The sequence below is a fragment of the Pagrus major genome, chromosome 4 (genome assembly GCF_040436345.1).
Source record: "Pagrus major chromosome 4, Pma_NU_1.0".
Lineage (NCBI taxonomy): Eukaryota > Metazoa > Chordata > Actinopteri > Spariformes > Sparidae > Pagrus > Pagrus major.
In genome coordinates, this window is record NC_133218.1 from 10,233,122 (window position 1) to 10,254,459 (window position 21,338).

The 21,338-nt window shown below is 41.4% G+C and overlaps 1 protein-coding gene across 1 annotated transcript in view; it reads left to right on the plus strand.

Moving 5' to 3' along the window:
- Positions 1 to 7,515: 7,515 nt before the first annotated feature.
- adamts17 (ADAM metallopeptidase with thrombospondin type 1 motif, 17) overlaps positions 7,516 to 21,338 on the plus strand; it is a 113,554-nt gene continuing 99,731 nt past the window's right edge. The window contains exons 1-2 of the mRNA XM_073464567.1: positions 7,516 to 7,597; positions 7,976 to 8,340. Coding sequence (XP_073320668.1) covers positions 7,540 to 7,597; positions 7,976 to 8,340 — 423 coding nt within the window. The 5' untranslated portion in view covers positions 7,516 to 7,539. The remainder of the gene's footprint in view (positions 7,598 to 7,975; positions 8,341 to 21,338) is intronic.

A 21,338-nucleotide genomic window follows, 5' to 3' on the forward strand; every position in this document is an offset into this window, starting at 1 on the left:
CCCCAGACCAGAATGTCGTCCACTATGATCTTGCATGGTTATCCTGCAAAAAGCTACTTCATGCATCGTTGGAACTGTAGAAATGCCATAGGGCATGCCGAGGAAGTGGTAACGGCCAGCTGGAATTAAGAAGGTGGTGAGTCTTGATGATTCCTCATTGAGTGGAACTTGCCAAAACCCACACTTTGCATCCAGAACACTGAACACCTTGGCTTCTGGTATACCTGCAATGACCTGCTCCACAGTTTTCATAGGATGGTGGGTTCTGAGGATTGCTTTGTTGAGGTGTACTGGATCCAAGCAGAGCCTGACCTTTCCATCTTTCCTGCTGGCAGCCACCATGTTTGAGACCCATTCAGTGGCTTCCACAACTGGTGTGATGACCCCTAGTTTGGTCATCCTGTCAAGTTCCGCTATTACTTTGTCCTTAAATGGCAAGCAGCACACGTCTAGGTGCACATATGGCACTCTCAATGTGGTAGTTGCTTGTGAGCCTGTTGGTGCCTGTGAGTCCAGCTCATTTACTCTGTGCGTATATCCTCTTCTCTGTGTGCTTGAAGATTTGCTGGAAATTGTTTGGCTCTACAACACCTGGAGAAGTGGTTCCATTTCCCACATGCATTGCAGTGCTTACTGAAAGCAGGGCATTTATTTCTGTCAGGTATGTGCTTTCCACCACAGTTTGAATAGAGACCATGTGGTGTGTATAATTCCTCCTCTTTAGCTCTTTTTTGCCTGGTTCTGACTGCTCATGTAAAATGAAAAACTCTATGGCGGAGTCCAGCATGAGGTCTTTCTGCTTAAGCAACTGTGAGCACAGGGCGTCGCTCTGGATACCACACACCAACCAATCCCTGATTAGTTCATCAGTGAGCCAAAGTTGCAGCTTTAAGCCAGCAGTTGAAGTGTAGACACATATGACTGTACACTTTCCCCCAGTTTTTGAATCGGAGTGTTAAATATGTGTCGATCCATTATCACGTTTTTCATTGGCAGACATATAGCATCAAACTCTACCTTGGGATGCTCTCTGTCCTCGTCATCTCAAAATGTGAGGGTTTCATTTTTATCCAAGGTTTCGGGACCGGAGTTGAGGAAAGTGTATGCCTGAACTTTTTTTGAGCTAGCAGACTATGCTGTACACTCGCCATTCCTTCCTAAACTTCAGCCAGTTGTCTGCAATATTCTGGTCAAAAACCAGTGGGTTGATACGGCGGAGTCCTTGCACCATTCTGAAACCATGTAGATGTGCAACAAATCCCAGAGGCACTTTTGAAGAACTTATTTGCCACTCTCTTTATTAGCTTCACAGCAACTTCACGTACTAATGTTAACAACCACAACTTCGTGTTGTCTGTTAGAAGAAGTGACCCCCCGTGACCCAGTTGCCAGGCAACCATGACAACACACTCAACAAGGGAGTTGAGCAAGGAATGCCAGCTGACATGTTTTTAAAACATGAAAGTAGAGTTGAAACGTTAAATATGTTTATAGGACGCAACTGTATTAATATAAGCCTGAGTCCATGTTGCCATCTTGGCCGGCTCCTTAATCCGTGTATCATTCGTTCATTCGTTTTTCAAAATAAAACCAAAAATAAGAAAACGAAAAAACAATTCCTTTTCTCAGTATTCGTTTCCTAAACTAAAATGAAAAAACGGATAACGACTCGTTTTTTTCAGTTTTCGATTTTATGCTCAAATGAATAATGGAAAAAACGGATAACGAGCGTTTCCCGTTTCATGTTGCAAGCATTTGGTACCTACACCGGAAATTACCGTCACCCGGAAGTGGCCTGGAGCAAAGCTAACGTTAACGTTAGTTTCCGAGCACCTCTGAACACCGAACTGCTGCAGCGTGGTAGAAATCTCGGCATGCGTTTTACCATCCTCAAAAAGCTGTCCAATTATATCTGCATGATCCTCAAGTCCTGCCATTATTTTTGTTTTGCGCGCCCTCGCAGTACAGAGACAGAGACGGTCACTTCCGCTTCCGGCTCATTGAACTTTTTTCAGATCAAAATGGGATAAAACATGAAACGGGAAACGCTCGTTATCCGTTTTTTCCATTATTCATTTGAGCATAAAATCGAAAACTGAAAAAAACGAGTCGTTATCCGTTTTTTCATTTTAGTTTAGGAAACGAATACTGAGAAAAGGAATTGTTTTTTCGTTTTCTTATTTTTGGTTTTATTTTGAAAAACGAATGAACGAATGATACACGGATTCTCCTTGCTGCACAGGTGTACTCCACTACTCCTGTGACATTACTGTTGGGTGTGCAACACAACACATTTTAGACCACACCAATTAATGTTCCTGAGTGTGATCAGGTCATACTTGAAAGAGGCTTTAAACAGAGAGAGCAGCAAAACACTGCTTTTCAGCCTGGCGTTAAGTTACTCTTTAAGAGGGGATCTCTTTGTGGCTGGTATGGACAGGAGAAGAAATTACAGCATGCAAAAACTCTTTCAAGTATACACTACCAGTCAAAGGTCAAAACACACCTTCTCATTCAATAGTTTTTCTTTATTTTTATTATTTTCTACATTGTAGATCAATACTGAAGACATCAAAACTATGAAGGAACACATATGGAATTATGTAGTATACAAAAAAGTGTTAAACAAACCAGAATATGTTTTATATTTTATATTCTTCAAAGTAGCCACCTTTTGCTTTGATGACAGCTTTGCACACTCTTGGCATTCTCTCAATCAGATTCATGAGGTAGTCACCTGGAATGGTTTTCCAGCCTTGAAGGAGTTCCCAGAGGTGCTGAGCACTTGTTGGCTATTTTGCCTTCACTCTGCGGTCCAACTAATCCCAAACCATCTCAATTGGGTTTAGGTCGGGTGATTGTGGAGGTCAGGTCATCTGACGCAGCACTCCATCACTCTCCTTCTTGGTCAGATAGCCATTACAAAGCCTGGAGATGTGTTTGGGGTCATTGTCCTGTTGAAAAACAAATGATGGTCCCACTAAGTACAAACCAGATAGGATGGCATGTCGCTGCAGAATGCTGTGGTAGCCATGCTGGTTAAGTGTGCCTTGAATTTTGAATAAATCACCAACAGCGTCACCAGCAAAGCACCCCCACACCATCACACCTCCTCCTCAATGCTTCACGGTGGGAACCACACATGTAGAAACCATCCGCTCACCTTTTCTGTGTCCCACAAAGACACAGCGGGTGGAACCAAAAATCTCAAATTTGGACTCATCAGACCAAAGTACACATTTCCACTGGTCTAATGTCCATTCCTTGCGTTTCTTGGCCCAAGCACTCCTCTTCTTCTTCTTGTTCTTCCTCAGTAGTGGCTTCTTTGCAGCAAAAGGGGCTCTAATCTGAGGTGCTGTTAATTTGTGGTTTCTGAGTATGGTAACTCTAATGAACTAATCTTCTGCAGCAGAGGTAACTCTTGGTCTTCCTTTTCTCGGGCGGTCAAGAGCCAGTTTCATCATAGCGTTTGATGGTTTTCACGACTGCACTTGAGGATACATTCAAAGTTCTTGAAATTTTCCGGATTGATTGACCTTCATGTCTTAAAGTAATGATGGACTGTCATTTCTCTTTACTTAGCTGAGTGGTATAATATGTATTAGAACAGCAGTCAAATAGGACTATTCACTGTATTGAACTGTGTACCAACCCTAGCTCTGCACAACACAACTGATGGTCTCCAACACATAAAAAATTTCACAAATTAACTCTTGACAAGGACACCTGTTAACTGAAAACCATTCCAGGTGACTACCTCATGAATCTGATTGAGAGAATGCCAAGAGTGTGCAAAGCTGTCATTAAAGCAAAAGGTGGCTACTTTGAAGAATATAAAATATAAATCATCAATCAATTTTTTTTGTTTACTACTTAAATCCATATGTGTTCCTTCATAGTTTTGATGTCTTCAGTATTGATCTACAATGTAGAAAATAATAAAAATAAAGAAAAAACATTGAATGAGAAGGTGTGTCCAAACTTTTCACTGGTAGTGTATATGGGTATGTGAGTATTATATTTAATAATCTTAAAAACAATGTCAGATTTAAAAAAGCATCATTAAGCGAATCTGAAGCAAGTAGCAGCATTTTTGGGTGGGAACGTAAACGTAATAATAATCATTACGAGCACAGGAGCACACAAAGTGGACAGTTTGTAAATTCAGAGTGCTTTTGGAATATAACGTTTTATCATTCAGAGCACTGCACCTCGAGTGTCCACGTGCACTCTGGGCACTCTACCTGACGAGATGGAGCAGCAGAGTGGCAAGAGCAGTATTATATTAACAGTTCAAATAGCACACATAGCTAACTGTAGCAACTGTGGACTGATGGGTGGATTGCCAGAAATAATTTAGCACACATGAGCAGAGAAGAGTGACCTGTTTGTGTATATAATGTAAGCTGACTGCTAGTTAGTATAGCCTCGTTTTTTAAAACTTATTTTCAGAGGCATATTGTTACTCTACATCTTTTACTGTCATCCTCCTCACTGTCACCAGGGTCTTGTACTACTGTGACGGCCCCTGCCTAACTGTGTGATATTTAGGTGTTGTGGACAAGTTACTGTGTGGTACTGTTTCTCTTTGAAGGTGCTTGAGGAGGAAGTGGCAGTTGCCAGCCGGATTAGGAGCACCTGGGCTAGGCGCTGCTGCCCAGCCCTGCTCTGCTCTCTCCCTCTCATGTTCTCAGCCAGCGTCCACACGCCTTTGCTTTGTTTGATTTTGGTTTTGTTTTCACACTACAACACCGCACACCCCATAATGCTCACACATTCACATTCACACTACTGATACTACTGATTTACACACTCCACATTTGTAGTTATTTATTCTAAGTTATTTGCTTTATTATAATGAATAATTTAATTCTCAGTCATCTACTGTGTCCGTCCCGTATTTGTCATGGCCTTAGAGCCAGGTTATGACACTACATTTTGTATTATAGTTGGTCTTTTCGTTCATCCATTTTCTGACAGTTGACTCGTTCGTTTGTTCACACAGATAGCACACGCTCTATTACTTTGCACAGCCACACTCTCATTTGATTGTAGAGCATCAGATTAAATTTACAAACACACCCTTTGTCCCATCACACTGTGACCATTTCATGCTTTTATGAAAAAAAATCATCAGTTTTATTTAGTAGTATTTTGTTCAGGTATAATGTATATTAAAATATGCATACAGTAACTAGGGGCAGGGGTATGTGTTATGTTGAAGTGGCAACAGACAACTTTTCCCCCCTAGCATGTCCAAACTGATATTATTGTTGGCACCGCTGTGGGGAAGACAACTGGATTGTTTCTGTTTTCATCAGAGTTGCAAATAACAACAACACAGGACAAAACATGAATTTATTCAATAATTTAGTCAGAAATCATCAGACGGAAAGATGCACGTGAAGAAACATTCTGGCAGCTTGACAGTTTCCACTCATCTGGTTTCAGGCTTTCCACCAGATTCTGGAACCTGACTGCAGGGATTTTTTTTTACCATTCAGCCACAAGAGCATCAGAGAGGTCCAGCACCGATGTTGGTTGATAAGACCTGGCTCAGTGTCTGCATTCCAGCTCATCCCAAAGGTGTTGGGTGTGGTTGAGGTCAGAGCTCTGAGCAGGCAAGTCAAGTTCTTCCATACCAAATTGGGGAAACCATGTCTTTATGGAAATGGCTATGTTTCATGTTGGAACTCTTTCCTCAAAGTTGGAAGAACTCTTTTGTCTTCAGTATCATTATATTCCAGATTAAGATTCCCCTTCATTGGAACTAAGGCACCCAAACCAGGAAAAGCACATCCAGGCCAAGAGTGGACTAAAGAATATGGTCAGTCACAGTATATATCAAACAAAAAGCAGTTTTCAATCTCAGAATCACCAGGGACACCATTTGTTGCCATCAGACCATTCAGAATCAAAGCAGTGGAAGTACTTAGTGGTTCAGCAAGTACTTTGACCCCTGATTCACCATGACTGGGTGACCAATCACAAAAAAGAAATATATCAAAATGTCGAGTTTTAAAGTTTATTCTTGACTTGAGATTATTCTGTGATAATGGCTGTTTCCAAGGTCAAGAATCAACTTTCAATCTCAACTTTCAAGCCTACACCTAACCTTAAGCGATAGATTTCTGTCCGTCTGTCTGTCTGGATGTTATTTGCATATCTCAAGAATTGTTCATCGGGTCTACTTCAAGCTGTTGTTGAGGAGAGAGAGGTGAGATTTTATGTTTCTGTCAACAGTAGTATGCTAGCTCACGTCAGCTTCAAGGGTGAGATGTTTATTGTTGCTTAGAAGCACTGTCAGCCGCTCCGGGATGCCTCTCTCGTTGGTTGTTGCGGTCCGACTCCGAAAGTACCGATTCAAATTCGTAAATATCAAACATGATTGACATTATCGGTGCGGTCCTGATGAGTCTGTGTGCAGCTCAGGAGGCTTGAAGACCTCTTTAAACAAAGTTTTTGACCTTGTTAACCTTTTCCAAATTGTGTTTTAAATGAGCTGTATTCAGAAGAAGTCAGCAGCTTTAGCTAACTACTTTTAAAAAATCCAGGTACATTCCATACTTATTTTCTATACTTAATGAAGTTGTAGAGTTACATCCAAGCCATTTTAAAACCACATAGAGATTTCTTCATGGAAAAAACTCCAGATATGTAATGGTGATGAACAGAGATCAGTTTTCAGGGTTTTAATTAATGCCATGAGAGGAACTTTAAGACTGAATCTGCAAACCCCTCACAGTACCAGATCATCTCGAACAGCATGTTTTCAACAGGCTCTGCACTAGAGGATGATAATTCTTGAACATGGAAATCTAAACATCTAAAATTCCAGGACAACTGGGCAAATCCCTGTGAAGATTTCATTCATGGCTCAGAACCTAAGGGACTTTTCAATTTTTATTTCATTATGAACCGGGTCCTCCACCAGTCTGTGCTCCTTTTTTTATTCTTCTAATTTCTGTATCATTTTTTTCCTAGTTTATATAACATGTTTTTCGGTCATGTTCACTCCTGAGACCATGACATGATGTAAAGCTTCATCGCTGCCATGCCAAAGCTTTTCTTGAAAATAAAAAACTTGAATGCCAAAAATGTGGTTATAATGCGCGCGCACTAAGAGACACACACACACACACACACACACACACACACACACACACACACACACACACACACACACACACACAGGAATCGCTTAAAAGCCAGCTCTCTGCACTTTTTTTCTCCGCTTTAAACCACGTGTAGGGTTTCAGCCCCCGACAGTGAGAGACATCTTCCCTGACCAATGAGATGGCAGGGATGTCTCGGTTTTTCTCGGGTCAGGGTGTAATGGAACCAATCAGACAGCGGTAGAGGCGGGGCCGGACAGTGTAGGCGTGTCCTGCGCTACAAAGTCACTCCAGCCTGGGTAACTGCAACTTCTCTAACTTAGGAAAAGTTGCGCTGTTTGCTCAGAGCTTTGCAAAGCGCTTCAGTCCCCTCACAATAAAACCATCCACCTTTTCCAGTTCTTCTACCCTGCTTTGCTTTGTCATGCATAACAGCCATGTTACTCATCTGCTGCTCTCTCTTCTCTGCATCGGATTGACTGGTAAGTACTGACTTGTTACTCTGTATGATCTGTGTGCTATGCTTAGATATAGGTCAACTCAAGCAGCCCGTTTCTTCAGCTGAGTGCGTTACTAAAAGATCAGTTGTAGGAAGTTGACTGTGGTTTCCTCCTGTGTGGTTGTAAGAGTCCCGCACACAGCGACCCTAATGAGTAACACTGCATTAATAAGTTGCAGGCTGTTTGTAATAGTTGCGGGCTGCAGATTTGTGCAGACCACAGTTGGAGTCAGAAGTTGAACGTGGCTGTACGAGTCACAGGGCATCAGAGCTCACAGTTCAGTCAGTTCACCGAGGCAGGACAGGAGGCTATTTTTGCCCATCGTGGCCGTTGTTTGATGCAAACTGTCTCTCCTCACAGCCCAGTCTGAGCCGGAGACAGATGAGGTGGTTCCCAGGCTGCTGTCCGGGCAGGAGGCGCACCTGTCCTCCGACCACACTGTCCACACTATGCGCCACCGCGGGCAGCGCTCCCTGGACGGCCCGGGGGGAGGACACTCTGACCCGGGGAATATAATTCTGTCGCTGCCCGCTTTTGGAAGGAACCTGTATCTAAATCTGACGCGCGACAGTAAGTTTCTATCAGGGGACTTCGTGGTGGAGGAGAGGCGCAGGGACCAGAGCGCAGCGGTGAGCCGCTTATCCACGAACCGGCTCTGCTTCTACTCCGGCTCCATCGTCAACCACACAGACTCTCTGGCATCTCTGAGCACCTGTGGCGGCCTGGTAAATCCATCTTAAATTTTTTGGATTTGTTGATAGATTTCATGTCATTCAATCCAAGCAGTTGAGCTCCAGACCATTCCATTAAATGTACTGAAAAGGCAGGTTGGATTTCAACAGCTTGGCCAGGGGGAGGCTCTAACAGAAGCCACTCTGCTGAAGTGCCTCTGAGCATGAGTTTTAGCTCATTAAATCTTAAATCCTACTGACTTGCCAGTGGGTCAGTCAGTTTAATGTTGCACTGTGCAGCCAAACATTGTTCACACCCTTAGAACTATTTGTTAAACCCTACTTTCCAAAGATCCATCTGTCTGGCTGAAATTTTGGAAATGTGTCTGAAGTGATGCAAATGAGTTTCCATCTAATGGGATGGAGCAGCAAGGATTTGACAAAACACTCAAGAAAATAGGAATTTCTCTACTCTCTCTCTCGCTACTCAATGAAGTTCCACATTAGCTGAGGCATTTGGATAATGCTGTTATGTAAAGCGAGTGTGCAGGTAGGGGTTCAGGCTAACTCCTGGACTCTTCAGCAGAAACAGGCTTGAAGCCAGCTCTTAAAGTAGACTGTGCTCCTTTATTTCCTCAATATATCCTCAGTGACAGTTTAAGCATTCAGCTGACCTACAATGAATGAGCAGATCATAGTCCAGCTGCAACAGCCACTGTGAGACACATGGTGGGTTTATATGGAAAAAGAACTAGAGGCAGCTGCAGCAGTTGAGCCTGCAGCCTGTGACAGCCTGTCCAGACCAGGACCTGTCAGGGTGAGGGGCTGAGTAGCATTCAGGGTGTCCTCAGTAAAATGAGAAACTGTGTCCCAGTTTCCAGCTTTATACTCATACAAGAAAGTACTGTCCTTGCAGTATGTTTACAGTGCTCCATTGTGGCAAAAATTAGAGTAATGTGCTGTTAGCTGCTGATGGGAAATGATGCAAGACAGAACGTCAACCAAACTGAAGTTTTGGAACACTCATGCCAATTTCAAACCTGAAAACTCAGTGAAAGATTTTTTCTTTTTCTTTTTCTGAGCGGTCCCTCGAGTCGTCGTACCACTGAAAACAGGTTATAGACTTCTTACTAGCTGTAAGTAGTCATTTTTCTTGTGCCTTGTGTCCATCAACACACACGCACAAGTTGAGCAAACTTTTCCTGCATCCAGATGTTTTTAAAGGATAATTCCGTTTTACAACAACTTGTAATTTTAATTGTCATTTTCTCCAACATTTAACCGTGGCACCCAGTAATAATAACATTGTATACCCCAATATAATGAATGATACATCAGCTGATGGCTGACACTTTTTGCCAATTTTGGTTTAGTGCTGATATTTTTGTATCAGCCTTAAAGTAATAAGACATGTCAATTGATTATTTTCCATGTGTACTCAGAAGTCATTACTGGATAATTACATACTCAAAAAAATACTCATGTTTAATTGCTGTCTCCAGGCCAACATGTTGCTATTATGATAGGAAAACACTACCAGCCACACTTTCACAGCATTGTATTGTGCTATATTACTGAGATAATTGCATCAGTATAACGATGTGTGACAGGTAAAGAAAACTTAGCAGTCAGATGATCACTCAGGCTTGAGACAAACCAACAGGTCAAACAAACTTCTTTTGAGGACACAAAGGTGAAAATTAGCCATGTTGTCTATTGTCATCATCCATCTCATTTTGAAGACTGGCTCTTTACATAACCTGCAGAGTACAATGTTATTATAAATGATAGAAATGATGGTCAAACATGCAAAAAAAGTTTTAAACCAGCATTATAATTGAAATGCCATTATTTTTCCAGTGTACAATATACTATCAACCCCCAACCATGGTAACATTTTGTGGAATTGGGGCACAGGGATAGTTTAACTTGACTAATTGCATTTAATTAAATACAGTCAGTAAGAGATTGTATGTGAATGACTGTAGCAAGTTTAGGATTAATAATAATAACTATGTGTTTGTGTGCACTGTCGATTTCAGTTACGTTGCAGAATTCAGTGCTAAAGCAACAGCTGAAGTCTTTTACTGGGATTCAGTCTGAAACACGAGGCTTCTGTCTTCTAAAAGTTCTAAAAGTCTTAGCGACTCAAAGTGATCGGTTTGCCACTTCCAAGTTTCCAAGCCAACTGCTCTTTGAAGCAGTCAGAAAGTAAAACAGGTAGCCACTCTGCCACACACACACACACACACACGCACACACACACACACACACACACACACACACACACACACACACACGCGCGCGCTTACTGTGTGTTTGATCTTAAGTCTGGCTCGGAGTGTGATCAGCCTGTCTGTATTTGTCCAGACTTCACACATACACAAACACACGTACACATACACTGATGTGTCATAGAAGCCCATACTGTGTACCCCAGATGCCTTTAAACTCAGAGTAAAGCTGTGATGGGACTTTTGACCTTTTTATAGCTGTTTTTCATTTTTCTTTTGCAGCTGCTTGTTGCTATTATGTTGAAAAGATTTGTTTTAATGTGATGTCCATTCATTGGACTAGGTCAGGCTCAGTGACACTCTAAGTGGGAAAAGCCAATCTCTCCCACACAAACACACCTCACCACAAATGTGTTATGGCTTGCCTGTGTGACACTGATCTCCATAAGGTTTAGGCTATATGTAACACTATCCAGTCACAGCTGCTGTCCTCAACCCTGCAAATCAGTCAGCCAGGATGCCTCAGCTTACACGCACACATCTACACACACACTGTTCATTTGTCATGGTCACAAAGTTTTCAGTTTTATTTGAGTTGTTAAATCAGCAGCTTGTGTTCTGCTGAAGATCACGTCAAGCGGAGGCCCCTGACACCTTTTCCTTGTGTTGATTCATTGGTCTCTTATTTCTATCAGTGGAGTGGCAGTGGGTAGACTAGATTGTATTAGTGCATGCAACAGCTTCAACATCTGTGAATGAGGTGGAGGGAGCAGACAGGTACAGGCACTGATGGTTGCTCCTTTACCAGTCATCGTAATCAATAAAATATGACCAGTTTGCTGTCAAGGACATCATTGAACATTTTCAGGCTTCCACCCATTTTCTTTATTTAAGCAGAGTTAATATGAAGCCCCTATATTAAAAGAGTAAGCAGTTTCAATAAGATCAGAACTTATTAAAGTAGAGCCCAACTGATACAGGACCACTAATTGATGTTGTAGGCCAGGGGTCTTCAATGTTTTCAGGCCAAGGACCCCTGAGGTGACATACTGTGTAAAAAAATCTGTTCCATGTCAAACTGGACCACAATAATGTGTTGTACAGCCTATAATGCCATGTATAAACAAGTCAGCAGCAGTTGTAGCATGACCAGTGTTCGGTGTAGTAGCCTCAAACTCTGCAATCTTTCTGGTGTTTACTGAGGTGGAGGGTTTATCAGAGTCTCTTGCATGGTAGGTTACAAAGCAATCATTTATGGCTCGCAAGAATGTCTGAAAACTTGGGATAATTATAACAGATTATAACAGATTACACATTAGGTCAATATGTTTCAATAATAAGTACATAGCTGAAGGCATACAGTTAGGTTAGCTTGCTCACATAGTTTTTTTTGTTTACATTTATTTTTAATTAAATGTTTTTTTTAAGAATTTTTCTTTGCTAAAATATGTTTGTTTGATGTTGATGTGCATTTTCAGACATTAAAATCTTTGAAAAAATAAAAAAAAGGCAATAATTGCAAAGACACCTTACCGTGCTAGAGGGGTTTGTGTGTCCATGTGACCCTGGGAGCTGTGTTTTCAGTAGCTCCTGTCAGGGTCTCCCAAGGCAAATTGGTCTCAGGGGAGGGACCAGACTAAGAGCGATTCAAAAGGACCCGATGACTCTGCAAACACAGGGACACAATACCTCTACCGGTACGGGGACACCGGTGCCCCTTCCTGGAGCCAGAACTGGTGGTGAAGGAACTGAAGCTGGTGCGGGAGGTAGAGCAGTACAAACTAGATATAATTGGGCTCACCTTCACACACACTTCCGGTTCTGGAATCAAACTCCTGGAGAGTGGTTGGACTCTCTCCTTTTCCAGAGTTGCCCAGGATAAGAGGTACCAGCCAGGTTTGGGGATGCTCACAAGCCCCTGGCTGAGCGCCGGTGTAGAGAAGGGCACCAGTGTGTGGAGAAGGTTGCGATTCCAGGTCGCTGGAGGGAAGGCTCTAACTGTGGTCTGTGCTTATGCACTGAACAGCAGTTCAGATTACCCAGCCTTCTTGGGTGGAAGGGGCTCGACAAGGGACTCCATAGTTCTTCAGGGAGACTTCAATGCTCACGTGGGCGACGATGGGGAAACCTGGAGGGGGATGATTGGGAGGAACGGCCTGGCTGATCTGAACCTGAGTGATGCTTTGTTATTGGACTTCTGTGCTAGTCATGGATTGGCCATAACAAACACCATGTTCGAGCATAAGGTGGTTCATAAGTGTACTTTGTACTAAGCCACCTTAGGCCAAAGGTTGATGATTGATTTTGTGGTCGTATCATCAGACCTACAGCTGTAGGTCTTGGACACTTGGGTGAAGAGAGAAGTACACCTGTCAGCTGATCACCACCTAATGGTGAGTTGGATCAGATGCTGCGCACAGCAGCCTCTTATTTCCCATTGCTAAGTGGGCCTTAGTCGCACCTCATCCACTTCTTATTCTTTTCATATTCTTCATAATCTTCTTTATTACTTTATATTCTCCTGCAACCGGACATTAGCCAGGAGAAGACTTGGTAGAGGAATAGCACTTCGTCCAAGTCGGGTCAGCTTAGCTCTGATGCTGCCTCTCTTTCCGCTCCTCCTGGGGTGGTCAGAGTGCTTTCGATCCTCTTGTAGTCTGCTGCACTCAGTCCAAACCCCACACTTCCCTTTTCGATGTTGACAAGTGCATCTCTAGCGTAGGTAGGGCTGGTGCGATGCGTCGACGTAATCGATTACGTAAATACGTCAATTTATGTAACGTGTGTCGACGGGGAGGATGTAAGCAGTGCTACTGCCATGCTCGAGCACCTGAAGTGGTAGCATCCCGGGGCGGCTGGATTCACATTGGATCCGGTGGTGCAACGAAATGCCGCAGGTTGGTGCAATGGTGTGGGAGCCACTCTATGGTCAGTGTGTGTGATGTGTTGGGAACCCCCACTGATCAGTTTGCCAGAGGACGAAGCTGCTATATTGTTATGCTACTGGCATGCTGGTCCTACTAGTGATATTTTGTCCTCATCGACGGATAACAAATAACAGTAAACAACCAAGATGTGAGGCAGGTCATTACTGTGTGTTTTCAACTGGGGGACAAGACCGAACCAAAGAGAAAGTGAAACTTAATGCACAGAGAAATCTCCATTGTATTCTGAAGTATTTATCCATGCTAAATAACATGCCCTCCTGATCGCCAGCTTATTTGATGCCACAACGTGACGTCGGGCTGTGTTTCTCCAAAAGTTGAGTCAGCTTCAAGTTTTTCACCGCACAGTGTTTTTTTTCAGAACCAACTGCGGCCTGCACCGCCGCAGCCAAAACCCTACCCTCATTAAAATGAAAGGGAAAACCTGCGTTTTTGCCGGATCCAATGTGAATATAAGTCCTGTTCACTTTTTGTCCTCACCCAAACGTAGTATATATTAGGATTATACAGATTACCAGTTAAAACTGCGCTATTTTTTGTTGGGGAATAATGCCCTGCAGTGCATACTTTGTTATATGTGTTTGTTGATTGAAGATGATTGCATACAATTCTAAAATATCATTTTAAAATGTTATTTTGGGTAACTTCGTTGTTATATTGAATAATAGTAATAAAAAAATAATAATGCCAAATAATAGCTTATCTCTGATAAATTTGCAGCTAGCTAATTTGACTGCATCTACAGACTACTTTCAGTGTAATATTATCAGTCAGTTTTTTTTTATGATTAATCTGATAATAATATAGCCTTAAATGTACACGAAACTAAATGAAACTAAACTGAAATGTACATTAGACAAAGAAAAGCAGCTAATCCACACATGCTAAGAAGCAGGAAATAGTGAATGTTTAGCATTTTTGTTCGATTGAATGGCTCATCTTCAAGTGATCCATTGTTCATGAGATTTGTAGATAATACATATTCGACCAGTCAACAAATCGATTAATGGATTATTTGTTTCAGTACTAGTACTGCTACTAATTCTGATAGTATTTAGATAGTGTTGCCCGAGTGTGTCAGCTTCAGCCAGCGCTGGCACATCGCAAGCATTTACATCCATACATCTTTAACATACCCTGTCCTTATGTTATTGTTATGTATTGTTTTTATTTGGTTGCAGTTAGGTGTTGTGCACTGCCACTAAATGCACTTTAGTTCACGTTTCGAGTGTAAGTTTCCTTTTGTAATGTTGTCTGTCTACCACAAGGCGTCACTGCTGCTGCCCAGTGTAACATAAAGTACAGTTATTGCGCGTTGGTCAAGGCTCAATTCACCTTTGGTTCAATAAGTACAGTTTGACATTCACTCTAATGTTTTTTAATGCACAGATCTGTGTGTGGATCATACATTTTTATTTACTTTGTGAATGTTCAGTTAACAATTAAACAAATAGAAATAATTTTGTTATCAAAACATTTGACCTCTTTCCCCTCCCAATACTGGAACCAAAACTTGAAATCGATAAGAACCAGGATCGATAAGCAGAATTGGAACTGGAACCGGAATCTGAATCGATAAAATTCAAATGATATCCAACCCTACTGCCACCGTATTTTCCGCCAATTATGATGCAGATGTCATATTTTGGAGGGCAGTTGTTCATACAATAACAGTGAAGTTACAACAAACTTTGTAGCATGGCAAACCTTGTCCATTTTTTGGTTATTTGCCTCTATATGATTTTATTTTACTTGAACAGTTTTAAATCAATCAATAAATAATTAATTAAATTCTCACTTAAATTGCATTCAGTTATACATTTAAATGCTTGAAGCAACAATTAAGCAATGGTATTTAAAGCTATTTAGCTACATTATGGTTTAAACCAAAAACTCCCCAAAATTCTGACTAAAACTAGTATTTAGATTTCCAGAGAAAAATGGGGAAATTTAGTAAAAAAAACATAACAAAACAAAACAAAAATTCACACTTGCTTCTTGTCCACCATTATCAGATTTTATCAGAAGTTTCTGCTTTGCCATAGTGTATTTATCAAAGCCACAAGCCATTATCTGTTTAAAATAAAAGCTTCATTGAGCTGCTTTTAGGAGACCTGTTAGAAAGTAGATGACAGTTGCTCCGTGATGTTTTATGATGAAGATGCAGAGTGATGACTGATGATATTTTCCACCGTCTAAACTTCGAGTTGGAGCTAAGGGTGCTCTAATTATTTGGACACCAATCATTATCAGCCGATATACATTGTATAAAGCCTGATCAGCGGAGCCCATCAGATTAACACATAAGAGAGTTTCTCTATGCACTCCACAGGACTCTGCTGCTCACTGGCTGCTAACAGCTCACTAGCTCTCGTAGTGTCAATATCAATACGGATTTTAAGTGACCTATTGGTTTAACCAGTACAACATATTGGTGAGGTCCTGCCAGCAAGCCGTTTGTGACTGAGGGGATAGAACAATTCTCGCACCGATATGTCTCGCGACTGAGTAACGAGCCAGTGATTGTAACTAGTGCTTACACAGCACTGAGGAGAGAGAGATAACCATGGTAACATGCATGAGCATGAGAAGAGGTGCTCCATTGTTGTCAGTGTATCCAGAAGTAGTCAATTAAATTTATCATTTGTGGTTATCTGTTGGTAATAAGTACATTTCCGTTGTCCCGAGTAGGAGGACGATGCTGACTACAGCTGATAGATCTAGTAGCTTACAGTGGAGATTAAAACACACACAGCAGGATTGAGAGTTTCTGTTCATGAAGTGGTAAACAGTGAACTGCAGTTCAATGTGACAACACAACAGGTTTATACTAAATACATGTACTGAAGTACTTCAGCTGAGTACAGTTTGGAGGTAAAAGTAATTTGAGTTTGGAGTCACAGACACTTTAAATCAGTGTATGTTTTATCAAACTTACTGTATGTCAGAGATGAACATAACCAGGTACAAGCAGTACAAAGACTGAGACAACTGAGACTACGACAATGTACTTTCTCTAAATTCTTCAGTTTACAGATAACTTTTCATTTTCATTTCATTTATCATATTTCTGTGAATCAATCAAAATAATATAATCATTTGTTGCCTTACCATTTTAATGGCGATTTTACTATGCCACTAATAGCTTACTATAGACGGAAGAAGACAGAATCTTTATCTGATCACATGTCTTACAATGTAATACATAGTCAAACTGGTATCTGCATTTAACCCATCCCGAGGGAATAGTGGGCCAGCAGTTGCCCGGGAACCAACTCCAGATTTGAGCCACTGCCTTTGGTCAAGGGCACTATATAGATGACAATAAAGTAAAGAAATGGCCTTTGATTGGTGATCGTTATCGGCCAATACTGCTTTCAGCAATTGGCGGTCGTGATTAGCACCATAAATCCTGATCGGAGCACCCTTAGTTGTAGCCGACCAATTTTGTGAGTACAAAACCAACAAAGTCTTTGTACTTCAGCTAGAGCCTCGTGCTGGTAGCATGTTATGGAATTATCCACTTGTGTGTAACTCACTTTGAAAATGAGCATTATTTCCTCAAATGAGAGACAAAGACATACAGGTCCTGCTGCATTCAGATGGCTGTAGAAATGTTATTAACCACAGGAGAAGGCTGTCATATAGACATCCGTGGAAGGTGCTATTGGTAAGCCCTTTATGCTTAGGTGTTCACATGATTTTGGAGAGGTGTGTGCCTGGGCGCAACAGTCAAATAAAGCACAGCGCACCATAGCATACATTTTTGTCCCTATAAGACCCACTTTTGGTAGCCAGAGCGACATTTAACACCAGGGTGGCACCAAAATTGCACACTGATATGCATGACAAACACACCTAGCTGAGCCACTACAAGTTTAGGCAGTCCACAAAGATCCCAAACCAGCAGAAACTCCCCAAAGCTCAGAGCAGTGGAGCAGCTGAGTTTTTAAACATATCAATTTTTTCTTTTTGTTGATACTGGTGTATCTTTACCTCATTATATTAACTGAAAAATAATAATAATAACACCAGCCAAGAGGGTGCTTGTGTAGTCTGAGGGAAAACTGGCAGGGGCTCAAGGCCTTTTTGGGGTGAATGTGTGTATGTGCCTTCTGCCCAATATTAAGTAGGTGGTTTTAATGTTGTGGCTGATCGGTGTATGCAGTTCACACAGACACAGAGAACCGATCCTTAACACCAAATTCTCTTTCATTTTGTGTTTTCTAGTCTATGCTATGTTGGCTTTACAGGAACCAGGAATGAGTGATCAAAATCCTCTGGGTGGAGTCCTCTGTCATGGTAATGACACATTTTCAGAGTGTTGATATAGAAGGGCATTAAGGCTGCACAATTCATTGAAATATTATTGCAATCACAATATGACCAAGTGCAATATCCAAATGAAAAAGCTTTCCTTTTGTTAAAGGTAAAATGAGTGACTAAACAGCATAATAATGAAGTGCTGTGGTGCTGCAGAGATGTCCTTGTCTGCAAATCTTGTTCTCAGTATGTCAAAACAACCACAATATGATTTTTTTTTTTACCATATCATGCAGCCCTGAATGGGCATATTATAACTTAAGACATCTTTATATATGTCTTTATATTGTCCAAAAGCAACCTCTATATTATCATATCACCCAGCCTAAAAAGGAAGTCTTGCTTCATTCGGTGGCTGTTTCCCCCCCCAAAAAAACACCATCAGTCATTTGTTCAAATGCCTGAATAACCAAAATATGAAGTTATAATTATAGTTCCATGGTGGTATCTTCCAGAGATGTTTTAAACTATTTTGTAGCAACTCTGAAGTCTTAATAATTCTGATCTCACAGCTGTCAAGTCCAAGTCAAATTTCAAGTCTTCATTTCTACAACTCGAGCCTGAGTCCAGTTATCTATCAAGATTGTTTTGTTTTTTTATCAGCATCAAGTGAGTGCTGAAACCTTGTAATCCCACTATGCAGGCAGTGATAGGGAAGCAGTTTCACATCCTTCAAGTAGGTGTAGGTGTGTATGGTTGCTGTCTATGTTTTTTCCCCATACACCTCTATAAATAGCATCTTAAAGCCCTGTTTGTGAAACTTCTGCTGTGGCATCAGACAACCCTAACCCCAGCAGAAGCAGCCAATAAAGCTTGGCCTAGTCCCAGACTTAAACATAAGTTGAAATGGAAGTTTATTTATCCATGTGGAGAAACTGGGTCACTCCAGCAGCAGACATACTACAGCAGAAAACAACAGGATTTAATTATATAAATCAATTGTAGCTAAATATGATAATAAACAGAAGTATGGGAACGAACTTTAGCTCTACTTTTTTTAAGCTTTCGCCACAGTAATGATATAAGCTAGAGAACTGATATCTTCATTTACTGTTACTCTCAAACTCCTCCAGCTAAGGAAGGAGGGATTGTAAACCTGCTCAAATCCCTCCAACCACAGCTGCCCTCAAATGTTTGTGTTTTACCTTTTTGCTCCAGCTAATGCCTATGAATAGTATCATGTACCCATGTTTGTGGAGCTGTAGAAATACTGTAATCTATCCTCCAGTCCACATTATGATGGCTAACAGCATTTGTTAGCTCTGGGGCTCAGCCGGGAGTGGAATGTCTGCGCAAACGTTGGAACAGACTGAGTTGCTGCGCTATTTTATGGCACACCACATCGCTCTTGTCAGAGCAGGCTGGTTCATAGTGGCTGCACTGTGACTGCTGTCTCTGCATTGTGTTGTTTCTCTTCTCTGTTAATTGCTTCTGTTGTTGCTGTGCAGAGACCTCACAAATGTGAGCTGGAAAGAGTGCTGAGTGGTATTTCGACTGTTCACACTTGACTTTACTTTATCATGAGCAACACATCCTCATACCAAAATAACTGAATAGGTTGGCAGGCTATCAAGACCGCTGTCATATGCTTGCAGTTCTGTGAAGTTTAGGCACTTAAACTACTTGGTTAGGTTTTGTAAAACATTGTGGTTTAGCCTAAAATAAGTATGTTACTTTTGTAGCTAAGTTTTGGTTTCACACTTGACATGAACAGCGGTCTCCTGTGTGAAAGTCCTGTCCTTGTTTAACCTACCTCGTCCTCCACCCTATTCAGACTTTGTTGCTCTTTATACTATTTCACCGGATGCCTCCTTTGCTGCTGTAATAATTACAATGGCCACTAGGGGTTGCTGCCTAACAAGAAACGTAAATGTGGGTTGTATTTAGCTGCTTTCACTGTCAGCCTACATGGTCGTTTTTCTTCAGTATGCTCTTGCATAAGAGAGTACCTTCATTTCAGGAAACACTTTTGGATTACTCCATCAGAAGTGCTTTTTGGTTGATTAGCCTCAGGGACCTCCTTCTTCCACACCTTTCAGACTGGAAACTTTTAGCTTCTGCATTCCATTAGCAACTTGTGCAGAGGTTAGCACAACAAGCTCATTGTGATACAAGACAGACACACAGAAGAGTAATGAAGAGATGGCAAACATTGTGTATTAGACATGCAGTGTCAGCATTTCTTCACCATGTTAACACATTGAACATATTAATGCACATTTGGTGGCATCACCCAGTCGAAAAAAACAAACATATTCTTATGCATTAGTCTTTTCCCTGCTGTATTGAACTTACTGTACTGAACACTCGTACCTAAACCGATATACATGAACCGAACCATTACTTCAGTGTTCCAATACACCCCTAACATTAACCAACCTCCTACAGCTCTGATGCGGCAGTTATTTTCTCATGCTACCACTGTACTGGCACACAACAAAGTAGTTTATTTCTTAATTGATGTGTTTCCATGCATCATTTTTTCGCATTCAAGTCCGGGCAGCTTGTTAAAGTTTTATTGTAGTCAAGTGACTACAACGATCAGTGTTTCCTACATTTGGTTTAAAGTTCTTCATGTAGATAAGATTACACATGGGTTGTAGCTGCTCCCATGTCTCAGAGACATTTGCATTTGTGTAACCTTCTCAACTGCTGGACGTTTGAGACATTTTCTGGAATAAGCATGTTCACTTTCTTACTGGGAGTTTGATGGAAGATTAATATAAATTCAGTCTGTATGGATTCAGAACATAGACTAGTGGTTTGGAGTGTTAGGTTGACACAGGGGCAGGGGAAGCTGTTGCATCTCCTGGTAACTTCAAAGATCTCTTAGTCTCTTAGTTATCTCTTACTTGCTAATGAATCACCTCTGTCAGACACGGATGGTGTGTGTGGACTGTTTCTGGCGCCTCTTTCGACAGGATGACATAATTTTTTGATGCCTTCCAAAAATGTCACAAAGTACAGTTTTATGATATAACATTGTAGTTTGGGTTAAAACACACACACACACACACACACACAGACACACACGCACACGCACACACACACCGGCATGTGAATAAGGGGAGTGCCGGCACTTCTTTTTTTCAAGTTCGAGCACTGGAACTAATATAATAATTTCTCCATACTCCTCTCACAAGAATGCTGTGACCTCATGAAAAGAGGCTGACTACCAGCAACAGAGATTGTCTTTACCAATTTATACATGTCTAAGAGGACAACACACACATAAAAGCCCACCCAGGGTTGATGCACATCAACGCCCCTGAAAAGCAGTGATTTTATCACATTCACTCCCCAGCTACCGTACCCTGACTTCATTGTCTGACTGTATGGTTTGTTCATTGTGCACTGTGGGACATGGTGAAGGTGTTTTGCACTGTAGACTCCCTGTCATAGAACATCTCCATATCCCAGTTCCTGCATTAGGAAAGTTTGTCAAAATGAAAAGTTACTGTTCGAGATTAGATTCATAAATGACACAGTTTTTTTAATGGAGACACAAGTAAACAAGTAATAACCGCTAGTTGTATCCATTATTAACAAA